The 25,598-nt window shown below is 33.2% G+C and overlaps 5 protein-coding genes across 11 annotated transcripts; 2 read left to right on the forward strand and 3 right to left on the reverse strand.

The window, feature by feature from the left end:
• Positions 1 to 29: 29 nt before the first annotated feature.
• On the reverse strand, positions 30 to 5,036 carry LOC127253244 (calcineurin B-like protein 3). The gene is made up of 10 exons (XM_051277704.1): positions 4,869 to 5,036; positions 3,572 to 3,634; positions 3,187 to 3,335; positions 2,807 to 2,889; positions 2,656 to 2,715; positions 1,668 to 1,776; positions 1,534 to 1,586; positions 596 to 676; positions 386 to 498; positions 30 to 296 (listed from the first exon to the last, which is right to left on the reverse strand). The coding sequence occupies exons 3-10, from the start codon at positions 3,302 to 3,304 to the stop codon at positions 239 to 241; spliced, it is 675 nt and encodes a 224-aa protein (XP_051133661.1). The 5' UTR covers positions 3,305 to 3,335; positions 3,572 to 3,634; positions 4,869 to 5,036; the 3' UTR covers positions 30 to 238.
• Positions 5,037 to 5,896: 860 nt separating this feature from the next.
• LOC127253415 (transcription factor SRM1-like) lies at positions 5,897 to 7,446 on the reverse strand. Of its 2 annotated transcripts, none has more exons than XM_051277999.1 (2): positions 7,104 to 7,446; positions 5,897 to 6,159 (listed from the first exon to the last, which is right to left on the reverse strand). In XM_051277999.1, exons 1-2 carry the CDS (start codon positions 7,397 to 7,399, stop codon positions 5,976 to 5,978), a joined length of 480 nt encoding a protein of 159 aa, XP_051133956.1. In that variant the 5' UTR covers positions 7,400 to 7,446; the 3' UTR covers positions 5,897 to 5,975. The 2 variants fall into 2 exon arrangements, with proteins under 2 accessions (XP_051133956.1, XP_051133957.1); XM_051278000.1 differs by having other exon boundaries at positions 6,064 to 6,124.
• Positions 7,447 to 10,499: 3,053 nt separating this feature from the next.
• LOC127253430 (phosphatidylinositol/phosphatidylcholine transfer protein SFH2-like) lies at positions 10,500 to 14,322 on the forward strand. Its single transcript, XM_051278033.1, has 11 exons — positions 10,500 to 10,900; positions 11,023 to 11,051; positions 12,019 to 12,102; positions 12,178 to 12,231; positions 12,296 to 12,373; positions 12,460 to 12,513; positions 12,590 to 12,649; positions 12,735 to 12,830; positions 12,901 to 13,002; positions 13,081 to 13,161; positions 13,815 to 14,322. Exons 1-11 carry the CDS (start codon positions 10,846 to 10,848, stop codon positions 14,103 to 14,105), a joined length of 984 nt encoding a protein of 327 aa, XP_051133990.1. The 5' UTR covers positions 10,500 to 10,845; the 3' UTR covers positions 14,106 to 14,322.
• Positions 14,323 to 14,549: 227 nt separating this feature from the next.
• On the forward strand, positions 14,550 to 25,361 carry LOC127253221 (poly(A)-specific ribonuclease PARN). Of its 6 annotated transcripts, none has more exons than XM_051277671.1 (9): positions 14,550 to 15,005; positions 15,194 to 15,324; positions 16,027 to 16,352; positions 16,964 to 17,074; positions 17,619 to 17,745; positions 17,839 to 18,106; positions 18,389 to 19,743; positions 19,859 to 19,953; positions 24,442 to 25,361. In XM_051277671.1, the coding sequence occupies exons 1-7, from the start codon at positions 14,647 to 14,649 to the stop codon at positions 19,173 to 19,175; spliced, it is 2,109 nt and encodes a 702-aa protein (XP_051133628.1). In that variant the 5' UTR covers positions 14,550 to 14,646; the 3' UTR covers positions 19,176 to 19,743; positions 19,859 to 19,953; positions 24,442 to 25,361. The 6 variants fall into 6 exon arrangements, with proteins under 6 accessions (XP_051133628.1, XP_051133627.1, XP_051133626.1 ...); XM_051277670.1 differs by lacking the exon at positions 24,442 to 25,361 and adding an exon at positions 20,139 to 20,190; XM_051277669.1 differs by lacking the exon at positions 24,442 to 25,361 and having other exon boundaries at positions 19,859 to 20,190.
• On the reverse strand, positions 20,610 to 23,064 carry LOC127253222 (probable L-type lectin-domain containing receptor kinase S.7). Its single transcript, XM_051277675.1, has one exon. The coding sequence runs from the start codon at positions 22,807 to 22,809 to the stop codon at positions 20,767 to 20,769; it is 2,043 nt and encodes a 680-aa protein (XP_051133632.1). The 5' UTR covers positions 22,810 to 23,064; the 3' UTR covers positions 20,610 to 20,766.
• Positions 25,362 to 25,598: the final 237 nt, after the last annotated feature.

Here is a 25,598-nt window from a genome sequence, read left to right on the forward strand (position 1 = left end):
CTAACAGCTAATCGAAAAATAACATGAAATGCTCCGAATAAAAATATCATTCCACGGAGTATCTTTAAAAAACCAAAACAAAACACCAATGCAAAGTTTCCCAGCACAAATTACACAAAGAGAACAAACCTTAAGGCAAAAAAACAAACACCACAGCAACTTAAACCAATTTTAGTACAAATAGGAACGAAACAAATTAAGGATTTACAAGCAAACAACACCACACCCCCATCCATCCTCAGGTATCCTCGACCCTCGAATGAAATACGAAGCTCGGGAATGTAGTCGTTATGTCCCTATTTAAGAAGAAAGACAGAATAAAACGAGTTTGTAAAAGTCGAGTCAAATGAAACACAAGTCTGTCGATATAATTCAATTCACTTACTTGAGATATTGAAGAGTCATGTTCTTCAGAAGGGACGGGTGCCTCATGACAAGGCTTCTCCATTCTTCTTTGTCGATTTTCCCGTCATGCTTTGTGTCGGCCTCTTCGAATGTCTGCAAGGAAATCCGCAAACTCAGTTAAACAACCAACACTACTTGTTATAGAAAAAATAAAAAATAAAAAATGAAATAAAATGAGTTGATGGATTGCCTTGTCTATGATGCTCTCGATAACTTCATCCGACAAATTCATACCGGATTCAGCAAGAGTCGCAACCACCATTTGTTTTACCTGCAAATAGGAAACTGAATATGAGTCGAGTGAAAGCAATTTTCCATTCAATACTATACAAACTATAATTAAATATTTTTATTTTTTTCCCAAGAAAACATTACACATTTAGCATTTAATAAACCTATTTTAGTGTAAAACATCAAAAAATTTGTATATGGGAGTAAAAGACAAGTGGTTTAAATCATTAAAAGTAGAAAATGTAAACAATTTATAGATTTATGCAAAACTATTGAGTCGCATCGAAGGAGTTTTAAGAAACCAATGCACTCACCTTTTTATGCTTTTCTTTTAGATATTTCTCTTTCGTCAGCTAACAATATATTCATTTTCTTATTTAATAAATATGGACCAACAATATTAATAAAATGTGCCAAATCACTTCAAGTAAAAATACCAAAATATTCATTTCAGCATATATTTCTTATGAAATGTTAGCCCTTAGACTTTATACAATTACATCATATCTGCCGAATATAAAATACTATTAGTATTATTTTTAAATTAACGTGTAATCAGTAAATGTATCTATTATTTGCAGACAAAGGAAGTATAACACAACTGACATACAAACATGACTAGAAATCGAATGGATTCCGAGCGAACCACTATACACTTAAGTGTATGTGTATGGATAGATCATGTCCCACCGAACTACAAGATTAAGGAGAGTACATCTAATTTAAACACTACTTCTATTATTGAAATCATCATGCAACGTCCGGACAAGGATCCCATTTAATGCAGACAATATAAGTAGGCAGACAGAAACAAGAATTACATTATATGTATGAGCTGCAAATTGATTTCAAGGGTTTCAAGATGCGTTATATTGGGTGTGAGACTGTAATTATTACCTCTTGCCTTTCGATAAAGCCTTGCTGCTTGAGGTCATACAATTGGAAAGAAACTGCGACAAAAGAAGAACGGACATTTTAAAGCTGATTTTTCATGAATACAAACAAAATTGTACGAGCAAGTTTGGAATTACAGTCAATCTTTTCATCAATGGGTGCATTAGGATGGAACACAGAGAGAGCGCGGGCGAATTCCTCAAACCCAAGAATTCCATTATGCTTTGTGTCGAACAAGTCGAATACCTGGTCCCCAAATTGGAGACACAAGACAAAAAAGGAATTAGAAAATTCTTTGGACTTTCTATATTGCTAAAATACATTTGTAGGATATGCTTTCAAGTGTTAATGCAAGAGTCATATGTCAAAGTCAATTTCATTTTTATTCCCTTGTGGAATAGGAAAATCAGCAATAAAGACTACTATAAGAAAGGAGATGTTAAGTAAATGACTTACAATCAAATATAAAATAGGTTAAAAAGCCCGCATTGTTTGGTTATGGTTTGAAAATGATTTGAAATAAATTGTTGATTTGAATTTTTATTTGAATAGTAATTTAATATGACGTTTTGTGAGAGTAAATAGTGTATTTTTATTAAAAATCATGCAAAATGAATAATAGTAATTTTAATTTGAAATCATAATGAAACAAATATGGGTAAGAGTTGTCAATCTCATAGAGCAGAAAATAGTGGTTGACTCTTGACTCCTAAAACACTACCGGGATAGCGAATAACGAGTAAACCGCTACTTGAAAACACAAAAAATATACATGTGAAATTCTTTAGGTATAAAACTTTTCGAAGGGATAAACACCCTCAATTTTTTGCTTAGGAAAGAACATAAGAATGGTGTGTGGTTATACAAAAGCACAATTGAAATCTTGGTGCGTCATGGATTGGTTGTTTTGAATTATTTTCAAGTTATAAGATGATAGAATTTCGATTTTGCATTTCACAGAGGAAAAAATCCATTTAATTCATGTATGACTATTGTCATATGGATCAAGACATGCCGTAGTGCACATAGAAAACAAATATAACAGTATATGAAATATCACAAAAAGAAAATTATTAACTGCATAAAAAGTTAATAGTAAACAAAATTAAGTTAGAATTGGAGTACCCGGTCAGCAAACAAACTCTCTTTTTTGTTCGTCTTGAACAATGCTAATTGAAACTCCTCCTGCATAACAATAACATAAAGAATCACTTGAGCAAATTTGCCTTCATGTGAGAACCACAAAATTGTTATCTTTGCAAATCATATACAATACCTTGTTGATCAGCCCGTCATCGATCACAGCACTACTAATCTTCTTAAAAAGCTCATAAAGGGCTTCGATTTCACTCACACTAACTGTATCCAACAAGAAATCATGGATGTCAAGACTGGCTATTTTTACCACTCTATTAATTTTTATATCTAGTTAAAAATAAGATAGATGCATGAGAATTCACATGATGTTAATTTTCTTTATACAGAAAATTTATTAATGTCACAATCCAAAATATTACCGAAAAAATAAAATAATAATGGTCACAATTAACAGCTGTTTCAAGAACTGAGTATCTTAATGATCTTTTTCTGATTTTGGATTTTATTGAATTTAGGTATTGGGGCGGAGGGGGTGGATTAGGGTAATAGCATGTATACAAACAGTCTCTCGTGCAAGAATCTCGGGATCCTCAAGGCCCCTCGATTGCCGGTCATGCTCGCAACATTGAAGAACCAAAGCACATAAATGCTTGATCCTGTCTAAGCACTGCAACATGGTAAATCATGCACATTCCTGAGCTCCATGCCTGTTAAAATGAAAGCGAGAAAAAAAAAAAGGTAAATAATCTTACTCGAAGTGGTTCACAAGGAGCCTTATTTAACACTGACCATTTTCTTGTCTTTGACGAATGTGGTTCTAATCCTATATGATTAATTATCCCATAATTTAAATCATGAACCTACAGTTTTTCTCTTTATGATTTTATACCTAAAGTGAAGATGGTAAACAGGGCCAACATCTAAAAGAGAAGTAGGAATCAACCTTTGGACCATTCTCCAATACTATGATGCTCCTATAATCGAGTGTCGATTTGTTTACAAGTACCTGCAATTACAAACACACCACATTTGAATATTAGAATAATGGAAGTTATGAGTTGGATGAGGCTCAGCTGGAATTGAATTTTGACATGGAAAAATCATTCACTTTGTATCAAAATTTCTACTCTCATAGCACCAAGTCAAACATGACATTGAGGAGAAATTGTTTCGCCTCCAAATCTTATTCCATAATGGCATGATGCCATATGAGCTCAAAATTCATATATTCAAGTCGAAATAGAGATAGGATAAGTTACAAACGCTATCTTTACTTCTTTTTTTCAGTTTCTTTATTATGAAGCATCACAATTCCCTGTAAAAACATACTGAATTTCTATATAAAACATCAGATCCATTCATATTTTATCCAAAACCAAATCTCAAACACACAAGAGAAAATTAATAATAATAAAAATTCACAAAGTAAACACACCCAAAATAATAAACATTATTGCAAAAATAGATGACTACGCTACTAAAAGAAATTCGAAATTCTTTACCAATCCTTTCTCGTCGAGGTTATGTTCTTGGAAAAAATAGGAACATATATATCACTTGATTCGTCTATCGTATAGTTGTAGCTCATATATAGTATTTACAGTTTGCCTCGATTATTTGTCTCGTGGTTCATGGCATTCCAAACATGGCTTCTAGCGACTAAGTCTTTCTTTAAATGCTTTCAAAGAGAACCATTTCTTATTTCAAATGATATAGAGCTATCATTTACTCCAAACAAAATTATGCAACAATGACAATACCATATCCAGACACTAAATTCCAAAACATCAAATATCCTTCAAAACATCACATCTCAAACTTTCAATCAAAAAAATAGATTCGAATACAAAACAGCCAAAAACAATCCAAGACGAAAAATGACCGTACATCCCACCATCTTGATTCATATGATGCACGCGATATTTCGCCACCGAAAAGCACAGTTAATCGATGAGTAATCATAATCACATACAACATAGATCCAGATCTGCTAAATCGATAAATAAAAGATTCATCAACTTGTAAAAAAATAATCGAAATCAATCCAACACAAGCTCCGTATCTGGATGCAGAATTCGATCGACACAAGATCCGATCCAATTTCGCGATTAAAATCTCAATAATTTCCGAACAGATTCAGCAACGAATCAGACCTTTCCGCAATTCCACAAACAAACAATCAAAATTGTAATTGAAATTGAAATAAGCACATGGCGAGGGAGTCGTGTGCGTAGGCATACCCTGGCAGGCAGAGAAGCTTCGATAACGAATCCGGTGGAGGCTAATCGAAACTGCGAAAGTGTGCAATCATTAAATAAAACCTGAAGGGAAGAGGAGAGAAGAATAAAGCACGACTGGGTGGCACCTGGTTTGATGAGGCTGTTGATTGTGATTTGGATGAAGGGTATAAGGTTGTGTTTGTTTGTGTTTTTAATTTTTTGGGTTATGCGTATGCATACGGGTGTGTTTGTTTTGTGCTTTATGTGAGAATTTCTTGACTTGAGATACAAGAATTATATACTATAAAACATGAAAATAATAAAACATAATTATATACTATAAAATATAAAAATAATAAAAATGTGTGATATATTAATTTTTTAAAATAAATATATTAAAAACATTGTACAAAAGAAACAAATAAAAAGATAATATTCTCTTTTTTACGGTCATGCAATATAATGTACTTCTAAATTCAAAAAATTCAATATAAAATATTTTATACTTCCTCAATTCATTTTTTAATATCCTAATTAATATTTACACATTTTTTAGGTTATTAGTTTTTTTTTTTTGTTATGAATCTACAAATTTGCATTTTATTTGTGTATGAAAAAAAAAAAGTCAATTCCGTATATAAATTTTTTGTTTTAAATAATAATAATTGTTGAACATTCCAAATACAAAATCAAGACAAATAGAGTATTTCAAAAACATCAATTATGAATTGGTGATATATTTTCAATCTATTGCCTCATAGAAAAATCGAATTAAAAGATAAATAATTCAATTTCAAATTAAATCCTTACCCTCAAAATTCTTATAGCAAGAGGTGTGTTTGTTTGGGAGTTTGGGTTTTGAATCGAGATTTGAATAATAAAAATTTTGAATTTGAATAGTTGTATAATGTGATATAAATAGGTATTGATGTGATGTTTTGAATGTAAAATTAATTTTTAGTTTAATATTAAAAAAATAGATATTTAATATGATATTTTTAGGAAAAAAAATAAAATGAATAGTAAATTTAAAATCCAATCCACTAAACAAACACACCCGAAAGTCTCAAAGAAACACAACTAAAAAACTATTTACATATTAAAGGTTTTTTGGACTAAACTAATTAATCAACTTTGGATGGATTTATCGAATATGCTCCGCCTCTTCTTGTCTTGATCCAACTTTTCTTGGCGCTCAAAGTATTTTTGGGCATGGCTCGCTACCTGTGCCGGGCTTCTCGTTTTAACGGCTAGCCTTGATATGCTTTTCCAATCACCTTTTCCATATTTTTTCAGTCCATCCAAAAATAAACTGAAATTATCGAACATTACATTATTAAATATAGTTAATATTAATTTACATATAGTATTATTTCTAAACTTACTAAATGAAATAATTAAATTAAATTAAACTAAAGTCAGACATAACAAACCAAACAATCTCAAATCACCTTATTCTATTTTTATTAAAATACTCCATTCTTTTAAAAACAATTCAATTCATTTTAATTAAATATATTACTCTTCTTTCTTTATCACTCCTATTATATCATAATATAATATTAATATTTTTAAAAAAGAGGATATCATCTTATTAAAATCATCCTAATAGTGTATCGTCGTTTAATTCAAACATAATAATAAATTCAAAAAACACTTCTAAAATACAAAAATAGTACAATGAATTTTATTTTTTATTTTTTAAATCAAAGGAAATAAATTTTAAAATTTCTAAAACATCTGTCAAAAATATAAAATGATGATTTAATAAAGCAAAATTACTTATAATCAATTTGTAGTCAATTTTTATTTTAGAAAAATATCATACAAACTACCTCGTTCACACAAATTTTTTTTTTTTTTTGATGCTATTTCTAAGATATATATATATATATATTATTCTCTCGTAAAAATTTAAACGTATAATTTTGACACAATTTTTTATACTTTACTGAAAATAAAAATTTAAAATCAAAACACTAAACAAACAAACCTTTAAAAATTATATGAAAAATTTCTTATATTTTTATAAATATAAGAATAGAATCTCTTAAAAATTATATGAATCTCTTCTTATTTTTTAAAATATTTCAAAATAATAAAAAAAAAATTTACAATATTTTAAAAAAGCACGAATTTTAAATCAAATAAGAATGATGAATTCCTTTCAAAGTCATAAGTGATTACAAGTAACCTTGCCAATTTAATAATAATAAATAAATAAATAGAAAAAAAAAGAGAGATATGATTGCGTACTTGTGTTCATCGTCGGTCCAGGCTTTGGCGGCCTTCCGCGGCTGCGCCGCCGCGTCGCCCGACGATCGCAACTCGAACGCCTCCTCGTCTCTATACTGCGGAAACTCAATAAGTCCGGCGTCGATCGCGATCAAATCTTCCACCAGCCTGAGGTGGTGCATGACGATCTCCTCCGGCGACTTCGTCTGCACTTTCGCGGCGATTTTCCCCCACCGTTCGGAGCCTCTGTCGGAAACCTCAGAGAGTGCGTCCTCGAATTGCTTATTCTCATTCCACGACCACGAGGATTCCGCCATAGAAGTAAATTGTTGGAAACCTAATCGGAAACTTGGATTTGAGGAAGAAGAAACTGAGTTGAAAAAGGAGTTAATGAATTCAGTTACCGTATTAAAGAAAGCAATACAGTAACAAACATCAAATTTAAATTGTTTGTTACGTTTTTTGTGTAAAATAAAAAGATTTTATGCAACAAATTACTAGACACGGTCGGTATTTTAGGAGGAGTGTAATTAATAGATAATTAAAAATATATTAGTGAAAATAATTATCATATAATATAAATAATTTTAAATTAAAATTAAGATAACTAATTAGTTTAATTAAAATTAAAAAATAAAATAAAATTTAAAAATTTAAAATAAAATTAAAGTGTGTAATTATTTTTTTAACATAATATATGGAATGAAGAAAGTACTATATTATAATTAAATATTATATTATAATTAAATATAATATATCTTTCTTTAAATGATACATTGACCCCGGTAAAAAAAAATATTGGTAAGTCAACACATTTAACAGTGTCTTTGTTTTTTAATTTTCATGTTTTTTCAGTTACTTTTAAAATTAAAATCAATGTCTGCGATTTTATTTTTTTTTTTATTTTTAACAAGACGCTCAATTATCTTTCTGTGTCGCAGAAAGCTAATCGTTTCTCTTTTGCACCTAAATATTTAAATATTAGTGTTATATTAAATTATAATAAAAAATAAAAATACCTCTATTAATACGGAGTAATATAAAAATAATTATATTTGTGTAATATAATATAAATTAAAATAATACTTTAAATAGGTAATATAATTACTAAATTATGAAATAATAATCTTATTTTGAGACAAACAAAAATAAAAAATTATAACATTTTAATGGGGCGAGGGAATATATATTTTAGGGTGTGTTTATTTTGTGAAATGATTTAAGTGAATAAACTTTTAGATTAAAATTTTAATTTAAAATCAAAACCCAAGACATCCCAAGGCAAAAATATACAATAATTTATTTTATTGCTCATATACAATAATTATTTCAACTTATTTTTTTCCCAAAAAACATCAAATCAAACACCTATTTTTACATTCAAAATATCACATCAACACCTATTTACATCATATCGTATAACTATTCAAATTCAAAATTTTTACTGTTCAAATCCCAACTCAAAATCCAAACACTCAAACAAACGCACCCTTAAAACAAAAATAAAATGTTATGTTTGGCTGTTGATGGAATAATAGTTTTAAAAAAAATATATTATGTAATATAAGCAAATAATACTATATAGTATTAATATAAATTAATTTCTATAAAAAAAAAATGGGAGGTTTTAATCTATATATATTTATCTATTTATTAAAGAGATTATAAGATGGGTTGTCATTTTCCTTTATTAGTATTATTTATATATTTATTTATTTGAGTCACACCATTTCAAACTTTAATAATTGCTCACATGGCTTATAGTTATTTGATTTTAATTCCACTTGCCATTTAAAAAGTTTTGGAAAAAATAGACAGTTTTTCAACATTGTATTTACTTGCCAAATTTTTAATGTATAAATAAATATATTAAATATCTATTATCAAGTTATTGTATTAAATAATTATTATATTTGCTGAATTTATCTTCTATTGTAATATAATATATATATATATATATATATTAGTTAGTTTAGGTTCTATTTGCCCAGAGTGTGCAGCTTAAGTGGTTGAATATTGATTTTATTTTTATTTTTATTTTCTTCGAATGCTGTTGATTTTTAAGATTAATTTTTTTTTTTTTATACGAGGTGGAAATCCGCAGCCGTTATTTGAAAGTGTGTACTGGATAAATTTCCGGTCGAATATAATATTCTGCAAATCAGACTTGACGAAAAAGACACACTAGACGAATCATGTGTGATCGGTGATCTGACGCTCGAATTTAAACTTTGATCTTTTGAAACAAGATCCTTGGTAACATCTTACTTTATTTTAATAATTAATAAAATATATAAGTTATACTATAATAAAAATAAAGATGTGCGAATTGAAAGAGAGAAAAAAAAGTATAAAATAGATATTTATATTATACATTTTAAAATATTTATAATAATATCAATTTTTTAATTTTTTTAATATATATATACAGTCTAAGTAAATGAATAATATTGAGAAGCCCTAAAATGAACGGCGTAATTTGTGGCACAATTATGGCGTGTATTTAGACAAGCATTTAAAGGTATGCATTAAAAGGTTGGTTTTATTTTCACTACAAATTGATTTAAAATAACATATTACTATATTTAAATTTTTATTTAAATAATATTTTTATTAAAAATTATAATATACCAAAAGTTGATAAAATTTCCAATTTTTTAATAGTTTCTGACTTTCAGGCATTTTTTATTAATAATATTCCATTCCATTTTTTTAATATCACAGTTTCTCCATTCCATTTTTTTTCCTCAATTGTTTTTATTTCATTCCATCTCATTTTCTTTGTTCTTTTAAGAAATATGATTATATATTTTAAATATATTTTAAAATTTATAATTTATTAAGTTATTAATTTTAATTTATAATTAATTTATTAATATATAATTATTTATTTATTATACTCCCTCCGTCCAAATACAATAGTCTTGTTTATCACTTTTGTCCGTTTCAAAACAATAGTCTCATTTCCATAAATAATTATATTACCATAAAATAATTCATACTTTTTCATTATTATTGCACAATTGTCGCTACTTTTACACTAATATACTCACAAGGGCAAAAATATCATTTATCCTTACATTTAATATTAATATTCCTTAATCTGGTACCCAACACAATAGGACTATATTTTTTGATCGGAGAGAGTATTTATTTAATTTTTTTTATATCATAAAACATTTATATACATTATTTTAATATTAAATTCATATATATATATATATTTTCAAACCTATGAAATAAAATATACTCTAAATTCTTGAAATTTATATCTAAAGTAATCTGGAAAGAACGGAGACAATTAGTAGTACTATTTTTTAATCAAATATTATATAAACCATAAATATTAGATGTAGCTAACGGGCGTGTCTGTGTGTGTATGTATATATATATATATATATATACAACACAACACGCACGACAGTCTCTCTGACGACCGTTCCTTTCGGGCAACAGTCGCACATTCTCGGAAACAGCAAAAAAATGGCTGTAAGAAACCACACTCAGGAAATATCCCAATGTGGAATCAGATCGCTGTAATAATTCATGTGGCGGTGGCGGTGGGGATTTTTAACTCCAGCTTACAATCCATCAATCCTCGTCATTTTCAGTCGCCTATCCTCCTGTTTCTTTTCTTTTTCGTTTTTAAAGATCTAAAGAAACCCGATGCTGTAGCTCATTCAGACACAGCTTGAAATTTAGGGGAAAAGAGGCCTGAATTGTTGTCTGAGATTCGAGGAAGAAAGAAGAAGAAGAAGAAGAGATGGTGATCATTACTGAGGAGATGATTAAACAGTTTCAAACCCTAATGGAGAAAGGTCAGAGTCTCGATTTTACTTTCTAATCGTCCGATTGCTTCTTCTCGTCTCTTCCTGGCCGTTGGATCTGCCGTCTGCGAGATACTGATTTTTATTTTATTCTGTTGTTCTTTCTGTTGCAGCTGATGAGCCACTGAAGGATACTTTCCAGGTTCGTTTTTATTTATTTATTTTATATATTGATTTCGTGTAATAATTGGAGTTTGATCTGGACACGGATTTGATATCTTGTCTTTGTTCGTCGATTGTTTGTTGACATTCCTGTGTTTTGGATAAGTCAATTGTGAAGTCAAATTGCTACTTGGAGCCCTAATTTCGATCTTTTAGGGAATGTTTGTAATAGGACTTTTCGAAAAATAGCTAAGTTAGTCTATTTTGAGCTGTAAAAATTAGGCATCGATTTGGTTGTCCGAATCATGATTAGATGTGAATTTGGTGTTCTTCTCGATTTGCATTTGTTTCGAATCATATAACGAGGAATTGATCGAATAGCCTTTACACTGATCCATGAAGATTCATATAATTTTTCGATTTTACTTATTTATTTACTATTGGCACTCTTTTCGATTGTCACATTTTTCTTTAATTGTTATGAAATCAAGGGATGGGATTGAGGGTTCGGATTCGGACAGTAGTTAGATTTTATCTTGTAATAGCGTGTAGAAAATACACAATGGGAGTCCGAGGGCCCCCGAATTTTGGTCATCGGAATGTAGGATTCTTGGATTATTATGAAATCGACGGATGAGATCGAGGGATTGGATTCGGACAATAGTTAAGATTTTACCCCTTTCTCGTGAAATCGTTTGTAGAAAATATATACATCGAGCACCCGACATTTGGGGTGTGTTTGGATTAGGTTTCAATTTGGTTTCTGGATTTAGGACTCACAACAAAAATTTGCTTTGTTATATAATATACTATTAAATGAAAAAAATAGATGATTGATTTGACAGTATAGGGAAGAAGGTTTGCAAATAGTCCCGATCCTAACACATATTTGGGTTGTGGAAAATGTGTGATTCTTGGATTATTATGAAATTGGTGGATGGGATCGAAGGATCGGATTCGGACAATAATTAAATTCGATTCTTCTTTTTTCACGAAATTGTTTGTAGAAAATGCACGACGGGCATCCGAGGGAGAATTTGGTGAGGTTTCTTAAAGCAAGAGACGGAAATGTTGCGAATGCGCATAAAATGGTTCGTCTCCGAACTCGTTTTGTTTCTCGTGTCGTTGCTTCTTTGACGTCTCGATTTGTATTATGAATCTTTCAGCTGATCGACTCTTTAAACTGGAGATTACAAAACGGAATTGATCATATACTTACGGTATGTATATGTATTTTTAAACACATCTTGTCGATTCTTGCAATAATTTGAAGCTGCTTTGCAGAAACCGATTAATCCTAGCGATCTGTACCGCGCGATACGGGATTCTCAGCTTACGGGAATGTCTGGATACTCGAAAGACGTACTTCCGATTGTCATTTTTAAAAATCGAATCGCATTTTAGTATTTCGACGATTTTTCTCTCGACACTATGATAAATCTTTGTAGGGACTCCCCGTTTTTGCCGTTGGCGTCGGTCGCAGTACGTACGACAAAGCATCGGTAGGAATTATTTGTGTATGTATGTGTTGTAAAATGCTTATATATATGTATGAATTTATTTCGATCCTGATTTCAGATGAACTACTACATTCAATCGCACATCCAGATGAACGAATACAGAGATCGCGTGATTATGGTGAGTTTTCATACATTGATTTTTTAAGACAGACATTAGCTTTAGTTTTCGCGTCACTCGCACATTGGTCCGATCGATGTTGTAGCCTTCTGCGACGAAGAAATTCGGTCGGTATATCAACACGTGCATAAAGATTCTCGACATGACTGGTTTGAAGATATCTGCATTGAATCAAATGAAGGTATGTCGTTAAGTGTGTTTGCTCTGTGATAAGTTTTGATATTTTAAGGAGGCGCCTTGTCTGAATGCAGTTGCTGTCGGCAATATCCACAGTTGATGACCTCAACTATCCCGAGAAGACGGAGACTTATTACATTGTCAACGCCCCGTATATATTCTCCGCGTGTTGGAAGGTTTGCTCATTACTTAGCGACTTAGCGTCTTTATATGATACTGTCGTTTATGTCCGTTTTAAGGTTTATACTTTGCAGGTTGTTAGGCCTCTTTTGCAAGAAAGAACAAAGAAAAAGGTGCAAGTTTTGTCGGGATCGGGAAGAGATGAGTTGTTAAAGGTACTATTTTTTTTATTTTTTTTTTCGTTTTTCGACTCAAAAAAAATTTGTCTTGATTTTTTCTTAACACCAGTTAAATGGTTATCCTATTTTTTGAAATTCAGACTTTTGGAACTTCCGATTTTGAAAATTTCTTTAAGCCCGTTTGGTTGAATAGATTTGGATTTGAAGGTGGATTTTTGTTTAAATGGATTTTAATTACCTCGGATTTGAAATATTTTGTAATTTAAATTCAATATTCTTGTTTTAAGAAGTATTTGGATTGATATAGTATTAAAGGGTGTGTTTGTTTGGGAGCTAGTAAAATTTTGATTTTGTTTAATTGTTTAATGTGATATAAATAGGTGTAAAAAAATAAGTAGAATTGATGTTCATTATATTATAGAAAATGAAAACTTAAAATCTTATAAAAACTCTAAACATACACAACCCAAGAGTATTTAAAATGTCGAATTAAAATCTATTATATTGCGAAATGAAACCGATAAATTTGACGGAATTATTTTAACCAACGAAACAGGACCTGAGTTTACTTCATTTTTTTGGAAATATGTTTTCGATTCCTTTTGTGTTTGTTCTATAAATTTAAATTTTACAAATTATATTCCTTTGATCTGGCTGTTTATCCATGCAACTAATGCTTGCTTTCGTAGATCATGGACTTCGACTCGCTCCCGCATTTCTGCCGTAGAGATGGGTCGGGCTCGTCCCGTAATTCCCGGGACGGAACGGAGAGCGATTGTTTCTCACTAGACCACCCGTTCCATCGGGAAATGTACGCTTATGTTAAGGAGCAGGCAGCCCGGGTCGAGCCAGTTGCGCCGGTGAGACACGCCTCGTTCCATGTCAATGTTCCGGAACCCGACCCGGAGGACCTGAAAATTGCTCGAACGATAGAGTGTGAGTTTCAGAGACTCGGGAATCAAAATGGGGTTTCCCATTGATCGATTCCGATGAATACATAGATACATACATACACATATATATATATGTTCGATTGGATCGACGGTTGGAATAACTTCTCCGATCGCATCGTTTCAATGCGATCGACCACTTTTTTTTTTTTTTTGAGATTTTGATTATGTGCACTTCTTTTGTATTCATGAATATAATGAGCTTGAAATTTATTTTTGACTATATATTTTGTTAGTAAGATGTAAATAGTAGTGATTGCGCTTATAAGAAATATACGATGGTGATGGATCTGTTGTTACTTTCGGAGTATGTATTGGATTAATTCTTGTTATTTTGGGAAATTATTTTGAATAAGTTTTAAATTAAAGTAATTGGTTACATTAGTAATATTTTAAATATAAAAGTAATTTTTAATATAAATAAAAAATATGCATTTAATTGTTCTTATAAAGTTACCTGCTGCGCACCATATCTCGCGTCACTGCTTCCGTACAGCGCCAGCCAGCCCTAATCTGTTCTTCCTCTCCTGTAAATTGTTCTCTTCGAAGCCCTAATGAGCGAAGGCGGACAATGAGGGTGATTCCTCTGGTTCGGGCCCTGGCCCGAGCCCGATTCTCGTTACCAAACCGCTGTCTGTGCTCCCGCACTCCACCGGCGGAGGCCGACGTTGCGCTCAAGCACGTCACGAAGTCGAATTTTGAGCAGGCGCTGAACGAGCTGCGAGGCGACGTCAAGCATGCGGATTTCGTATCGATCGACTTGGAGATGACGGGGATTACGAGCGCGCCGTGGCGAGAGTGTTTCAATTTCGACCGGCCGGACATTCAGTACTTGAAAATCAAAGATTCCGCCGAGAAGTTCGCCGTCGTCCAGTTCGGAGTCTGCCCCTTCCGCTGGGATTCCAATTCGAACGCCTTCATTGCTTATCCGTAAGATTATGCATTTACCTGAATGAAGTTATTTATGGATTGGAAACAAATGCTGTTGATTTTTGCTTGGAATTTTGAGCAAACAAATTGAATTTGATCGAGGAATATGTTAATCTATTAGGTTTCTTCAATGTGACATTGAAGGAATTGAATGTACGAGATGTTTTTTTGATCTCTTGCTATTACAGGTACAACTTTTACATATTTCCACGGCAGGAAATTCCTGGTGATGGCTCATCTTCTGAGTTCCTTTGCCAGACAAGGTCATTGGAATTCTTGGCAAAATACGAGTTTGATTTCAATGCGTGTATTTATGAAGGTGACCTAAAATTTCAATCAATTTTCTCTAAGCTTTGTGATCAAATCTATAAACCATCGTTTTATGAAACATTGTGGTTGAGGATTCTCCCTGTAGTGTTGCATTGGTTCAATTATCTGTAAGAGTTTCCGAATTTAGAATGCATTGGTTGTTGCCAAGATTTGTGTCAAGATTCATTGAGTGGGTGTCAAGATTTCGTCATTGAGTTTTTACTTGTGCCTACATTTTAACTCTTAGGAATTAGGAATTAAGTTGGGACCATGTTTACTTATGGATAACTGTCTGATATAATTATTTAGAAGAATTGTTTTATCCTGTATATTAAGTTGTATTAATTATCTTGTATTCAGTTCATTCACACTGGCTTTTAATCGATTATTCACTTTTTGTTTTTTCCATTTTTATTAAACTTAATATGTGATTAGGCCTGAGAACATAATATAAGCATAGCCTTGTTTTATTGCTAAAAAGCAAAGCTTTATTTGTAGGTCATTATTTAAGAATGATGTAAATTATACTGAGTTTGCATCTAATTTCGTGTTCTAATACTTTATATTAAGCGTGGGGGTAGATTGGATTAAACAATCTATCATGCCTTATTCCACCAAGTAAAACGTATCCGTAAGTGTCATCGGCTTGAGGGCTATCCTTGAAGTCTTCTGTAGCCTATGCTTGGAGATTTTACGCTCTTAAATCTCTCAGGAATATCTTATTTATCCAGAAGCCAAGAGGAAGAAGCATTAGAGCAGTTGGACTCACTGTACAAGTTGACTCTGGATTCATCACCTAAGTTGGGAAACGATGTGGATGCAAAGTTGATCAGGTTGGCAGACATTCTATTTTCTGAAAGAATAAAGAAGACGCTCAGCGAATGGCGAGATGCATTATTACACAAGAGAAGTCGAGGATCCGAGTTTCAAGGGAGCTTGAATGACACGAAACAAAAATTTGAGACAACGTTCTTCCATAGGCGTCCTGCCCTTGTATTGAATGGCTTGAGTTCCCGTCAGTTGGGTATGACTAAGATGGTAAGATCTACTTTTAAGTTTTCCCCACTTTTATATTCTGGACTCTCTTGAAATTTGGTGCATCTCAAATGATTACCGATATTGGCAATGAAAATTTCGATTTATATCAATATCTAATTAGAAGTGTGTCTCCTTTTCTTATGGTTTCGTACACGTTTTGTGTGTTAGCGAGTGAGTTAATTCTGTTTTTGACTTTTTGCATACTCAAGTCTAGAAATTTTCTTTCAAAAATATAATAATTAAATGTGTACTGCTTGCCACCCTCGTAATGTGTTTCCTTACATTTTAAAGTTTTATCCAATATGTTCTTGAAGAGTATCAAAGTTTTGAGAGATTTGCATAGTTTAATATGATCGAAATGGCTTCCTTAAGCTTCTAACTTCTTATTGGTCACTGGCAAATCTTCTTTACTTACCTTTTATGTATCACACTTCAATATATTTTTATGACCATATTTTACTTGTTTTATTTGTTAAACATTACTGGAGCTTCTCAAATGTTTTTACATATTTGTCATTAATTGGTGCAATCCTTCCTGAAATTTTTGCCTTTAACTGTGGCAATGCCTCTTTAACTTTCAATCTTGTGCTGTTTTATTTTTATTTACATAGGTTGTTGGAATGCTCAAAGATCTTGCTTATGTCCATGTATCCAGTGAAACATCTCCTTTACAACATATGGTAGTCTATACGGATTCTACAGCAGATAGGGAGTTGCTTATGGTAAGAGTGAGCGCAATTGAAGAGAGAGGATCATGTTCTCTATGTTTATTTCACGTATTTCCTCATTATTAGGCTGCATTATATATGTTTGGAAATTTTTTGGAGTTTTCGGTTGGTTTGTGAATAGTAAAGAGTTGAATATACAATGTGTTTGATGCGACGTAAATAGGTGTTGGATGTGATGTTTTGAATAGAGAATATATTTTTGATGTAATATTTTAAATTAAAAATAGGTTTTGAATATGATGCTTCTTTGGGAGAGAATTTTCCGTAAAAGGTTAGAAAACAGAGTGTTAGTTTTCTTTTGGACTTCAATAGTTCAACATGTTGATTTGTCATTTCATTATTAGGTATTCAGTGGCTCTACGTATAAGTAGCAGATTTTGAATGTTGCAATTGAACAAAATGCCCGAGAAATCTTTTTGCGTGTGTGTGAAGCCAAAGATATTATGAAAGCCTTTGTGCACTACTTTTGATAATCCTTTGTTATGTTTATGAACTCACGTAGCGAGTGTGTAATCGTTCTCCCTTTTGTGTGTTTCAGATGGAAGTTAAAGCTCGTCAAAGGCAAGAAGCTGAGATGAAGATTAAATCTGCAATTGGGTTTCGGCATGTTTTTGATCTCCTTTCCTCGGAGAAAAAGCTGATTGTTGGTCACAATTGTTTTCTTGGTAGTACTGAAGTTCGTTCTTGATATTGTTCTCCATATCAACCCCGAAGTTTTAACTTCTCTCTGATAATTTGTGTTCCAATTCCCGGTGCAGACCTTGCTCATGTCTTTCGTAAATTTGTTGCCCCTCTTCCTGAGACTGCTGAAGAATTTGTCTCATCTCTTCAATCATATTTTCCACACATCATCGACACTAAACTGCTGCTGAATACAGACATTGAGCTATTCCGTCTCCTAAAAAGTGGCGGCACTTCACTTTCCAAAGCTTTCACCTTACTCTGTCCACCTATTGTTCTAAGTGGTGCTGGCAATGTTGTTGAAGATAAACGAGTTAAAGTCGAAGTTCAAGTGGACGGTCAGAGGTTCGATTTCCATCGACTCTCTTTAAATTTGTTTATACTGATTTTACCCCTACTCTCTTTAAACCTGTCTGAATAATCATTTGATATTATCGAATGATCTAAATTCATAACTGATAGATAATTAGTGTCGTTGTACAAATGGATTATAGTGGACATCTGGTTCGAACTATATGTCATTGGCTTTAACGACTTATAGTTCTCGTCCCTTGTTTTTATTCCTAGTTTATCTTTTTGTCACTTCTTGCAACCGCTGATCGCTAATCTGTCAAACACCATAAACAGGTTTTCAAATTGGAACTCGGGATCCAAGCACGAAGCAGGATACGATGCGTTCATGACAGGGTGCGTCTTTTCCCAGGCCTGCTTTCATTTAGGTATTGATTTCAACTCTCTAGATTTGCTCCAGCACCAGAAGCTCGAAAAGTACATCAACCATTTGTATCTCAGCTGGATGAGCGGCGACATTATAAATCTGAAAACCGGGAATATTCTCCAAGACTCTCTCGGCTCCACAAACATCAATCGGAGGCATCTTCCTAAAACCATCTACTCAAACATGATTCTTCTGTGGGGTCTGCCGCGGACCCTACGAACGGCAGATATAAAAAATTGCTTACATAAAGCTTTCGGAGCGATATCCATCGCGTCGTTCCATCACATAGATGAAACTGCAGCCTTCATTCAGTTCAGCCAACCGGAGCTCGTCTCCGATTTTCTCTCCCTGAAGGATTTGCTGGAGAAGGACACCGGGCCTGTGTCGGTTTTGCATCCTCTATCGAATATACTGGCCGGGGGACGCGTCCGTGCAGCCAGGTACGATACGTATAAAAAAATTTGCAGTTCGCCTATTTCGGAGACTATGTTTGCAGATCAAGCTGCGGCTGTTGGAGTGGACGCCGAACCCGGATCGATGGAGACGACGGAAGTCGAGATCTCGAGCTCGAACGAGGTATGCGAAGCGATATGTTTGGATGGTGATGGTGTGAGTGAGTTACAGTCTAATTGCATTTCTTCAACTGATGGATTTGTGGATTCTTTTCAACTTTCGAAAGCAGCAATTCGAACATAAATTATAGATATACTTATATTATGTATGTGTGCATATAATTTTGTCGGCGGATAATTTGAACATAAAAATCATAGTATATTATATTCGTCCCAAAAAAACAAACAAACGATATCTTACTTTTTTTGGGACGAACGGAACATGAATATAATATAAATGTATAATATGAACAAATAGTATATGATAATAGTTTATATAATTGAAGATAACACAAATATATGGTAGAAATTCATATAGTACATGTTGTGGTGAGGCATCTCTCAGCGTTACCAATAAATGATTAGTTTTATATTTACATATAATTATTATTTTTTGAATGTTCTAGTATAAAATTCTTGTCTAGGACTAGGAGGAGTATTATTTAAAAGTTCAGACCCAAAATCCAAATTAACAAATAAACACGTGGTTGAAGTTTTATTGAATGAAAGGAAACAGACTTATGAAGCGACAAGCAAACTCCAATCAAGGGTCGATCAAATCAAACGTCTTCGAGATCGATCAATCCATAATCAAAGCTGCGCACCACAGCACATGATGATGACGGGGCAAAACGACGTCGTTTTCGATGCTTGTAGAACTCTCTCGTTCCTTCCTTCCTTCCTTCCTTCCTCATATATATATATATGTCCAATCCACACTAATATTAATGATAGTATATACTCATAAGTCATGACACTGTTTTGTAGAAGCCTCTCATTCCTTCCTCAACTCGATCTACTCTGTTATTCCATATCGAATCCGCCGGAAGAACAACCGTCAGCCGTCGACGCTAGCTAGCACTGTATGTTTGTTCACTGTGTTTTAATTTAATTTCCTGCATCTACTGCTCTTAATTTACTGTTTGATTGGTGCTGCTTCATTACTGTGATCAATCGAATGGTTTCGTGTCGTCGTTTTGGTGGTGTGTGTTTTGTGCCTTTAAAATTGATTGCGATTTTTGAGCATATGATATATATTTGTGTGTAGGCATACGCACGCTGATTCGTATGATTAACGATAGAGGGTAATATTTTTCTGAGGTGTGAGCTTACTTTCATGCAATTGGTGTTGTTTTGGAATGAGTGAATCATCATATTCGCTGCGTACCTGAGAGATAGATTTTGAATTTTGAAACACATCTTCTAGGTATCTCCATTCTCCATTGATGAGTAGTTGGATGCTCTGGTTTGTTTTCATTTTAAAGAAAGCGGGAATTGAAAGTGTTTGACAGAAGAAAGAGAGCACAGGCCGCCATAGGTAAAGGATCCTTTTGCCTTTTGTGGCGCTGTGCTCTCTGTTCTTCTGTCACCCACGCTCTTTCTTTGCTAACATTTTTTTTCCTACTTTTTTTTTTTCATATATCCTCATTATTATTATTATTATTATTAGTTTGATTTTGATTTTGTTAGATGGAAAAATTTTTGAAAAAAACACTATAGTTCAATATAAAATCTTGCATATATTTCATTCATTCATTAGTTCTTTCTACACAACACAATTATAAAACAAACAGACAATCAAACGTAACTAACTTTAAAAATCAACACTCCAACGTCCATCTACAAAACAAAAATCCAACAAATCAAAGAATCATCCTCCTTTAAAAAAAAACAATTCACCCAATTTTTCCAGCCCCCGTCTCCGGAAACGGCGGCGACGGCTCTCGGTCCTCTCGATCACATTCCTCGACGATCTCATCGATACTCAACGGCAAACTATTCAAAAAAGTTAGACTAGGCTTCACCTTCGGCACCACCACCGGCTCCGCCTCGTCGCTAAGTATTTGAAAAACTCTCCTCATCGACGGCCTCGCCGCGCCGTCGGGATTAGCGCAGCTAAGCCCGACGAGCAACAATCGCTTCATCTCCTGTTGGTCGAACTCTCCCTTCATCCGACCATCGGCTGCCGAAACTATACGGCCTTCCGAGTGCAACTTCCACACCCAATCGACGAGGTTCACCATCCTTTGCCCCTCGCCCTCCCGCTCGATCGGCCTTCTCCCGCACGCGAGCTCGAGTATTACGACGCCGTAGCTGAACACGTCGGTTTTATCGGTTGCCTTTCCGTATTGTAGGTATTCAGGCGCAAGGTATCCCATTGTTCCTGCCGTTAGTGTCGAGACGGGGCTCTTGTCACCGTGGTCCATTAGTCTCGCCAACCCGAAGTCCCCGAGCCGAGCGTTGTAGTTCCCGTCGAGCATTATGTTGCTCGACTTGATGTCGCGGTGGATCACTTGTTGCTCGCATTCTTGATGCAAGTACGTTAGCGCCGACGCGAGCCCGACCGCAATGTTGTACCGTTGTGGCCATTTTAGTATCGTTGTCGTTGCGGCCTCACCGTTACCGGATTCGTCGTGGTGTAGAGCCTTGTCGAGGCTTCCGTGCGGCATGAATTCGTAGACGAGCAAAAGATCGTCCTTTCGGACGCACCATCCTTGGAGTTGAACCAAATTCTTGTGCCGGAGACATGCGATGATCGATAATTCGGATAAGAACTCGACTTTCCCTTCGCGGGGATGCTTCGATCTTTTTACGGCGGAGATCATGCCGTCGGCGAAGAACGCCTTGTAGACGGTGCCGAATGCGCCGTGGCCTAAGATCCGAGCTTTGTCGAATCCGGCGGTGGCGGCGTTGATTTCTTTGTAGCTGAACTCTCTTGGCCCTGCCATTACCTCGGCTTTCAAGTTCTTCTCCTTCTTGAATCCTCTCCATTTCTTGATTGAAAAGAATCCAAAAACGATGAGAACGGCGCAGAAGAACGCCGGGAAGCCGATTCCGAGGCCGAATCCAATCCTCCGGTGAAGTCTGCTGCCGGAATCCGTTACCGGAATTGACTTTTCCGGCGGGTTTGGAACAGAGGTTTCGGATACATTGTTAGGACTTCGCCGGGGCCGGAAACTGTGTGTTGAGAAGCTCCAATTGGTGATGCAATGGCGCTCCGTACTGCCTTCGGTGGAGGCGGTGAATCCGGCGAACATGGAGTGGTTGAGGTGATCGGAGAGATTGACGTCGACGGTTAAGAGAGGATTAGGAGGTTTGGAATTGGTGTAGCTGAGGAATACCTGGAGGTTATGGTTCTCGCCGGAGTAGTCGATCCAGGCGGTTATGGTGTTGCCGCTCTTCAAATCGACGCCGGCGAGCATCGAATTGGCGGATTTGAATGAGATTAGGGAGTCAATGTCGAATCCGACGTGGTTGTCGTCGGGATCGTGGAAGTGCGGGTCGAGTCTGGTGTCGAACTCGACGGCGATGAAGCTGCTGTTGTTTTCCGGCGGTCGGACGGCGGAGGCGTTGACGAGCCCGAGGAAGGCTCCAGGACTGCCGAGCGTCTGGTTGTCGCCGGAGATGAAGAAGGTGAGGCCGTCGCCGGGCGAGGAAGGATTGATATTTTCAATAGAGAAGGCGAACCTGGTGGAAAACGACGCCGTATCGGAGAATCTGATCGGACGGTTGTAGATGACGGAGCCGGCGCTGGAGGACGGCACCTGGACGTCGCGAGTGAGGCCGGCGACGCCGCTGCGGAGGTAGGAGTCGCCGAGGAGGGTGAAATTTCTGATGGAGAAATTGGGGAAATCGAGATTGAGATCGGAATCGTCCTGCGAGAATGCAATTGAGATTGAGAATGGAATGAGGAAGGTGAAGAGGAAGGTCTTATTCATGGCGGCGATGGGGGGAAGGAGAAATTGAATTGGGGATTCATTGGAGGGAGAATTAGGGTTTTCAGGGTTTGGTGGGGTTTAAACGGTTAAGTGGAGCGTCGTGGAAGAAGGTGCAGCGAGGAAGATGAAGATGACGATGATAATATGTTATTAATAAAGTAAATAAATAAATAAATAATAAAATAATGAGAATGATTTGCTTTTACATTATAACGGTAATATAGGGCACGAGGCTAATATTAGGTTTTAGGAAGCTGGGAAAACGACGCCGTCTCATGTTGTGTGGGTGTTTGTGATTTATTATTATTTTATTTATTTATTTTTAATTTTTTCTAGTAAATCCACATGTTATGAAATTAAGGTTTGATATAAAAGTATTATTTATTTATTTATATGTTTAGAACTTAAAGTTATAAATTGTACCTTCGCCATCTTCAAAGTTTATATTCCTTTTTTTACAATTTTTAAATATTAATTATTAGATTAAGATATAGTTACAATTTAACAAAAGAAGATAAAAATTATTTTATTAATTTTTTGTAATATAAATATAATAATATTTGTATAAAAAATTATACAATTACAAAAATAATTTTGATATTAAATAAAATGAATCAAAACTTAATATTATTTTCAATTCAAGACATAGTCATTACATTTATTACATTCATTCATTCTTTCTTATTTATGATTAAATTTTAAAAATAACCTAAACTAACTTTTTACTTCTATTATTTTTCTAATAAAATATATATATATATTTTTATTTTCGCAGTAGACATAAATACTCTAATTCTAGAGAACAGAATATTTGTTTTACAGTTTATATATGCTCTGTATGGTATATTATGTATAAATGAGAACCAGCTATTATTATAAATCTGTCTAATTAAATTTTCGTTCGAACTTAATCTATTATTATTATTATTATTTATAGTGCATGCGGTCTTAATTCATTACTAGTTTATTTTGTAATAATATATAAATAATAATGATTTTTTTAAAAGTTATATGAAAATTAAAATTATTTAAAAAGAAAATCCGAGATATTCAGACAAAAAAAATGAAAAGAAAAATGGATAAATCAATTACGGATGAAGGGGAGTATTATTTGTTAAAATATACTCGTTCCATCCCAAAAGTAAGTATCCATTTGCTTTTTGCAAGTAGTTTTAGAAATATTAGGATTATATTGGGATATAATATGAATATAATAGAAATGACTAAAATAATCATTTTAGTATGTGTGATATAAAGGTAATGACATTTGTGTAATATATTGTAAGTTGTAAGAATATTTGTAATGTTAAAGTAGATAATACAATTACTAAAAAGAATGGATACTTTGTTATGCAATTGACTAAAATAAAAAAATAAATATTTTGTTACGAGACGGAAAAAGTATTACGAAAAATAATAATAAAAAATAAAATCGAAAAAGATGTGGAGACAGTAACCAAATATATTTATTGGCGGGTAATTCATAATAGTTGGTTCATTTATTGATCAATTATGAGTCTGTAGGAGTGTCTAATAATTAATTAATTATAATCAATTGATTGATGATTGATATTTATTTATTTTAATTTAAATAATGGAAACGTGACATTGTTAGTGGGTCCGAAACTGCAGAAAAATTCAAATGAAGCCGTTATAGAGAGTACAATGAAACGAAATGAAGGGTCATCAGTCAATTTCGCAGATAAGTCTCCATATTATTTGAAATTAGATATGGTGCCGTTGTGTTTACTGGTAAGATTATGATTTTTAATTTTGATTCTGAATAATAAAATTTTAAGTTAAAATAATTGTTTGATGTGATATAAATATATAAATTAATATGATGGTTTAAATGTAAAATTAAATTTTAATACAATAAAATAAATAAATATTTATTTGATATTTTGTTTTAAAAATAATAATAATAAAATAAGAGATCAAATCCTACTAGTAAAAACACCCATAATTTGCCTTAATTTTTTATATACAATTGAATAGAGACTAAATCAAAGACACTGAAATCAATGATCTTGGCGTTCGTAAAGTGTGCTCAATTATTATTATTATTATTATTATTATTATTATTATTATATATGGAAATTAAAAGAAATTGAACCGTTGCGTGCATAAAATAATTAAGGAAAGAATTCCACCATTTAGTACCAAAATAATAGTAGAAAATTCTTACCATCCATGTCAGCTTCCCACTCATTCTTTTGCATGCGACTTCATAATTTATTATTATTAATTATATTTATATATATATGCAAAAATAAATATTTAAATTATATCAAATTACTTTATTTAATACTTCCTCATTCCCATATTGGATGTCTGGTCACTTTAGATACGAGAATTTAGGATATGTATAATCAGTAGATAATTAAGAATATATTAATGAAAATAATTATTCTATAATATAAATAATTATATATTAAAGTTAAGATAACTAATTAGTTTAATTAAAATTTAAAAAATAAATTAAAAAATTTAAAATAAAATTAAAATATATAATTATTTTTCAAAAAATAAAAATAACATGAAATATAAAACGGGGACGGAAGGAGTACTGTTCATATAAATTGTGCTTAACGAAATCAAATATTGCACAAAGCAATATAGTAAAAACATGATTCTCTTTCGGTACAAAAGAAATTTGTATAATTTTGACTGATGGAGTAAAAAACTGATATATACATAATTAAATATTTTGCCACTAATTACAGTAATATATTTTTCGAATTTTATAAAAATATTAATTAAAAATATTAATTTTTTATTTTTGCAAA

The sequence above is a fragment of the Andrographis paniculata genome, unplaced genomic scaffold (assembly GCF_009805555.1).
Source record: "Andrographis paniculata isolate CXL003 unplaced genomic scaffold, ASM980555v1 Contig50END, whole genome shotgun sequence".
Taxonomy (NCBI): Eukaryota; Viridiplantae; Streptophyta; class Magnoliopsida; order Lamiales; family Acanthaceae; genus Andrographis; species Andrographis paniculata.

Excerpts from the sequence above, each read along its gene's own strand:
- LOC127253244 (XM_051277704.1), bottom strand. The coding sequence starts at position 3,304 with ATGTTGCAGTGCTTAGACAGGATCAAGCATTTATGTGCTTTGGTTCTT. Across the intron at positions 1,777-2,655 it reads AGAGTTTGTTTGCTGACCGG|GTATTCGACTTGTTCGACAC; the intron begins GTACTCCAATTC and ends TTTGGGGACCAG. Across the intron at positions 1,587-1,667 it reads CATTGATGAAAAGATTGACT|TTTCTTTCCAATTGTATGAC; the intron begins GTAATTCCAAAC and ends CTTTTGTCGCAG.
- LOC127253415 (XM_051277999.1), bottom strand. The coding sequence starts at position 7,399 with ATGGCGGAATCCTCGTGGTCGTGGAATGAGAATAAGCAATTCGAGGAC. Across the intron at positions 6,160-7,103 it reads TGGACCGACGATGAACACAA|TTTATTTTTGGATGGACTGA; the intron begins GTACGCAATCAT and ends CGATAATTTCAG.
- LOC127253430 (XM_051278033.1), top strand. The coding sequence starts at position 10,846 with ATGGTGATCATTACTGAGGAGATGATTAAACAGTTTCAAACCCTAATG. Across the intron at positions 11,052-12,018 it reads CACTGAAGGATACTTTCCAG|AAAATGCACGACGGGCATCC; the intron begins GTTCGTTTTTAT and ends AATTGTTTGTAG. Across the intron at positions 12,650-12,734 it reads ACAGAGATCGCGTGATTATG|CCTTCTGCGACGAAGAAATT; the intron begins GTGAGTTTTCAT and ends TCGATGTTGTAG.
- LOC127253221 (XM_051277671.1), top strand. The coding sequence starts at position 14,647 with ATGAGGGTGATTCCTCTGGTTCGGGCCCTGGCCCGAGCCCGATTCTCG. Across the intron at positions 17,075-17,618 it reads CAGATAGGGAGTTGCTTATG|ATGGAAGTTAAAGCTCGTCA; the intron begins GTAAGAGTGAGC and ends TGTGTGTTTCAG. Across the intron at positions 17,746-17,838 it reads TGGTCACAATTGTTTTCTTG|ACCTTGCTCATGTCTTTCGT; the intron begins GTAGTACTGAAG and ends TTCCCGGTGCAG.
- LOC127253222 (XM_051277675.1), bottom strand. The coding sequence starts at position 22,809 with ATGAATAAGACCTTCCTCTTCACCTTCCTCATTCCATTCTCAATCTCA.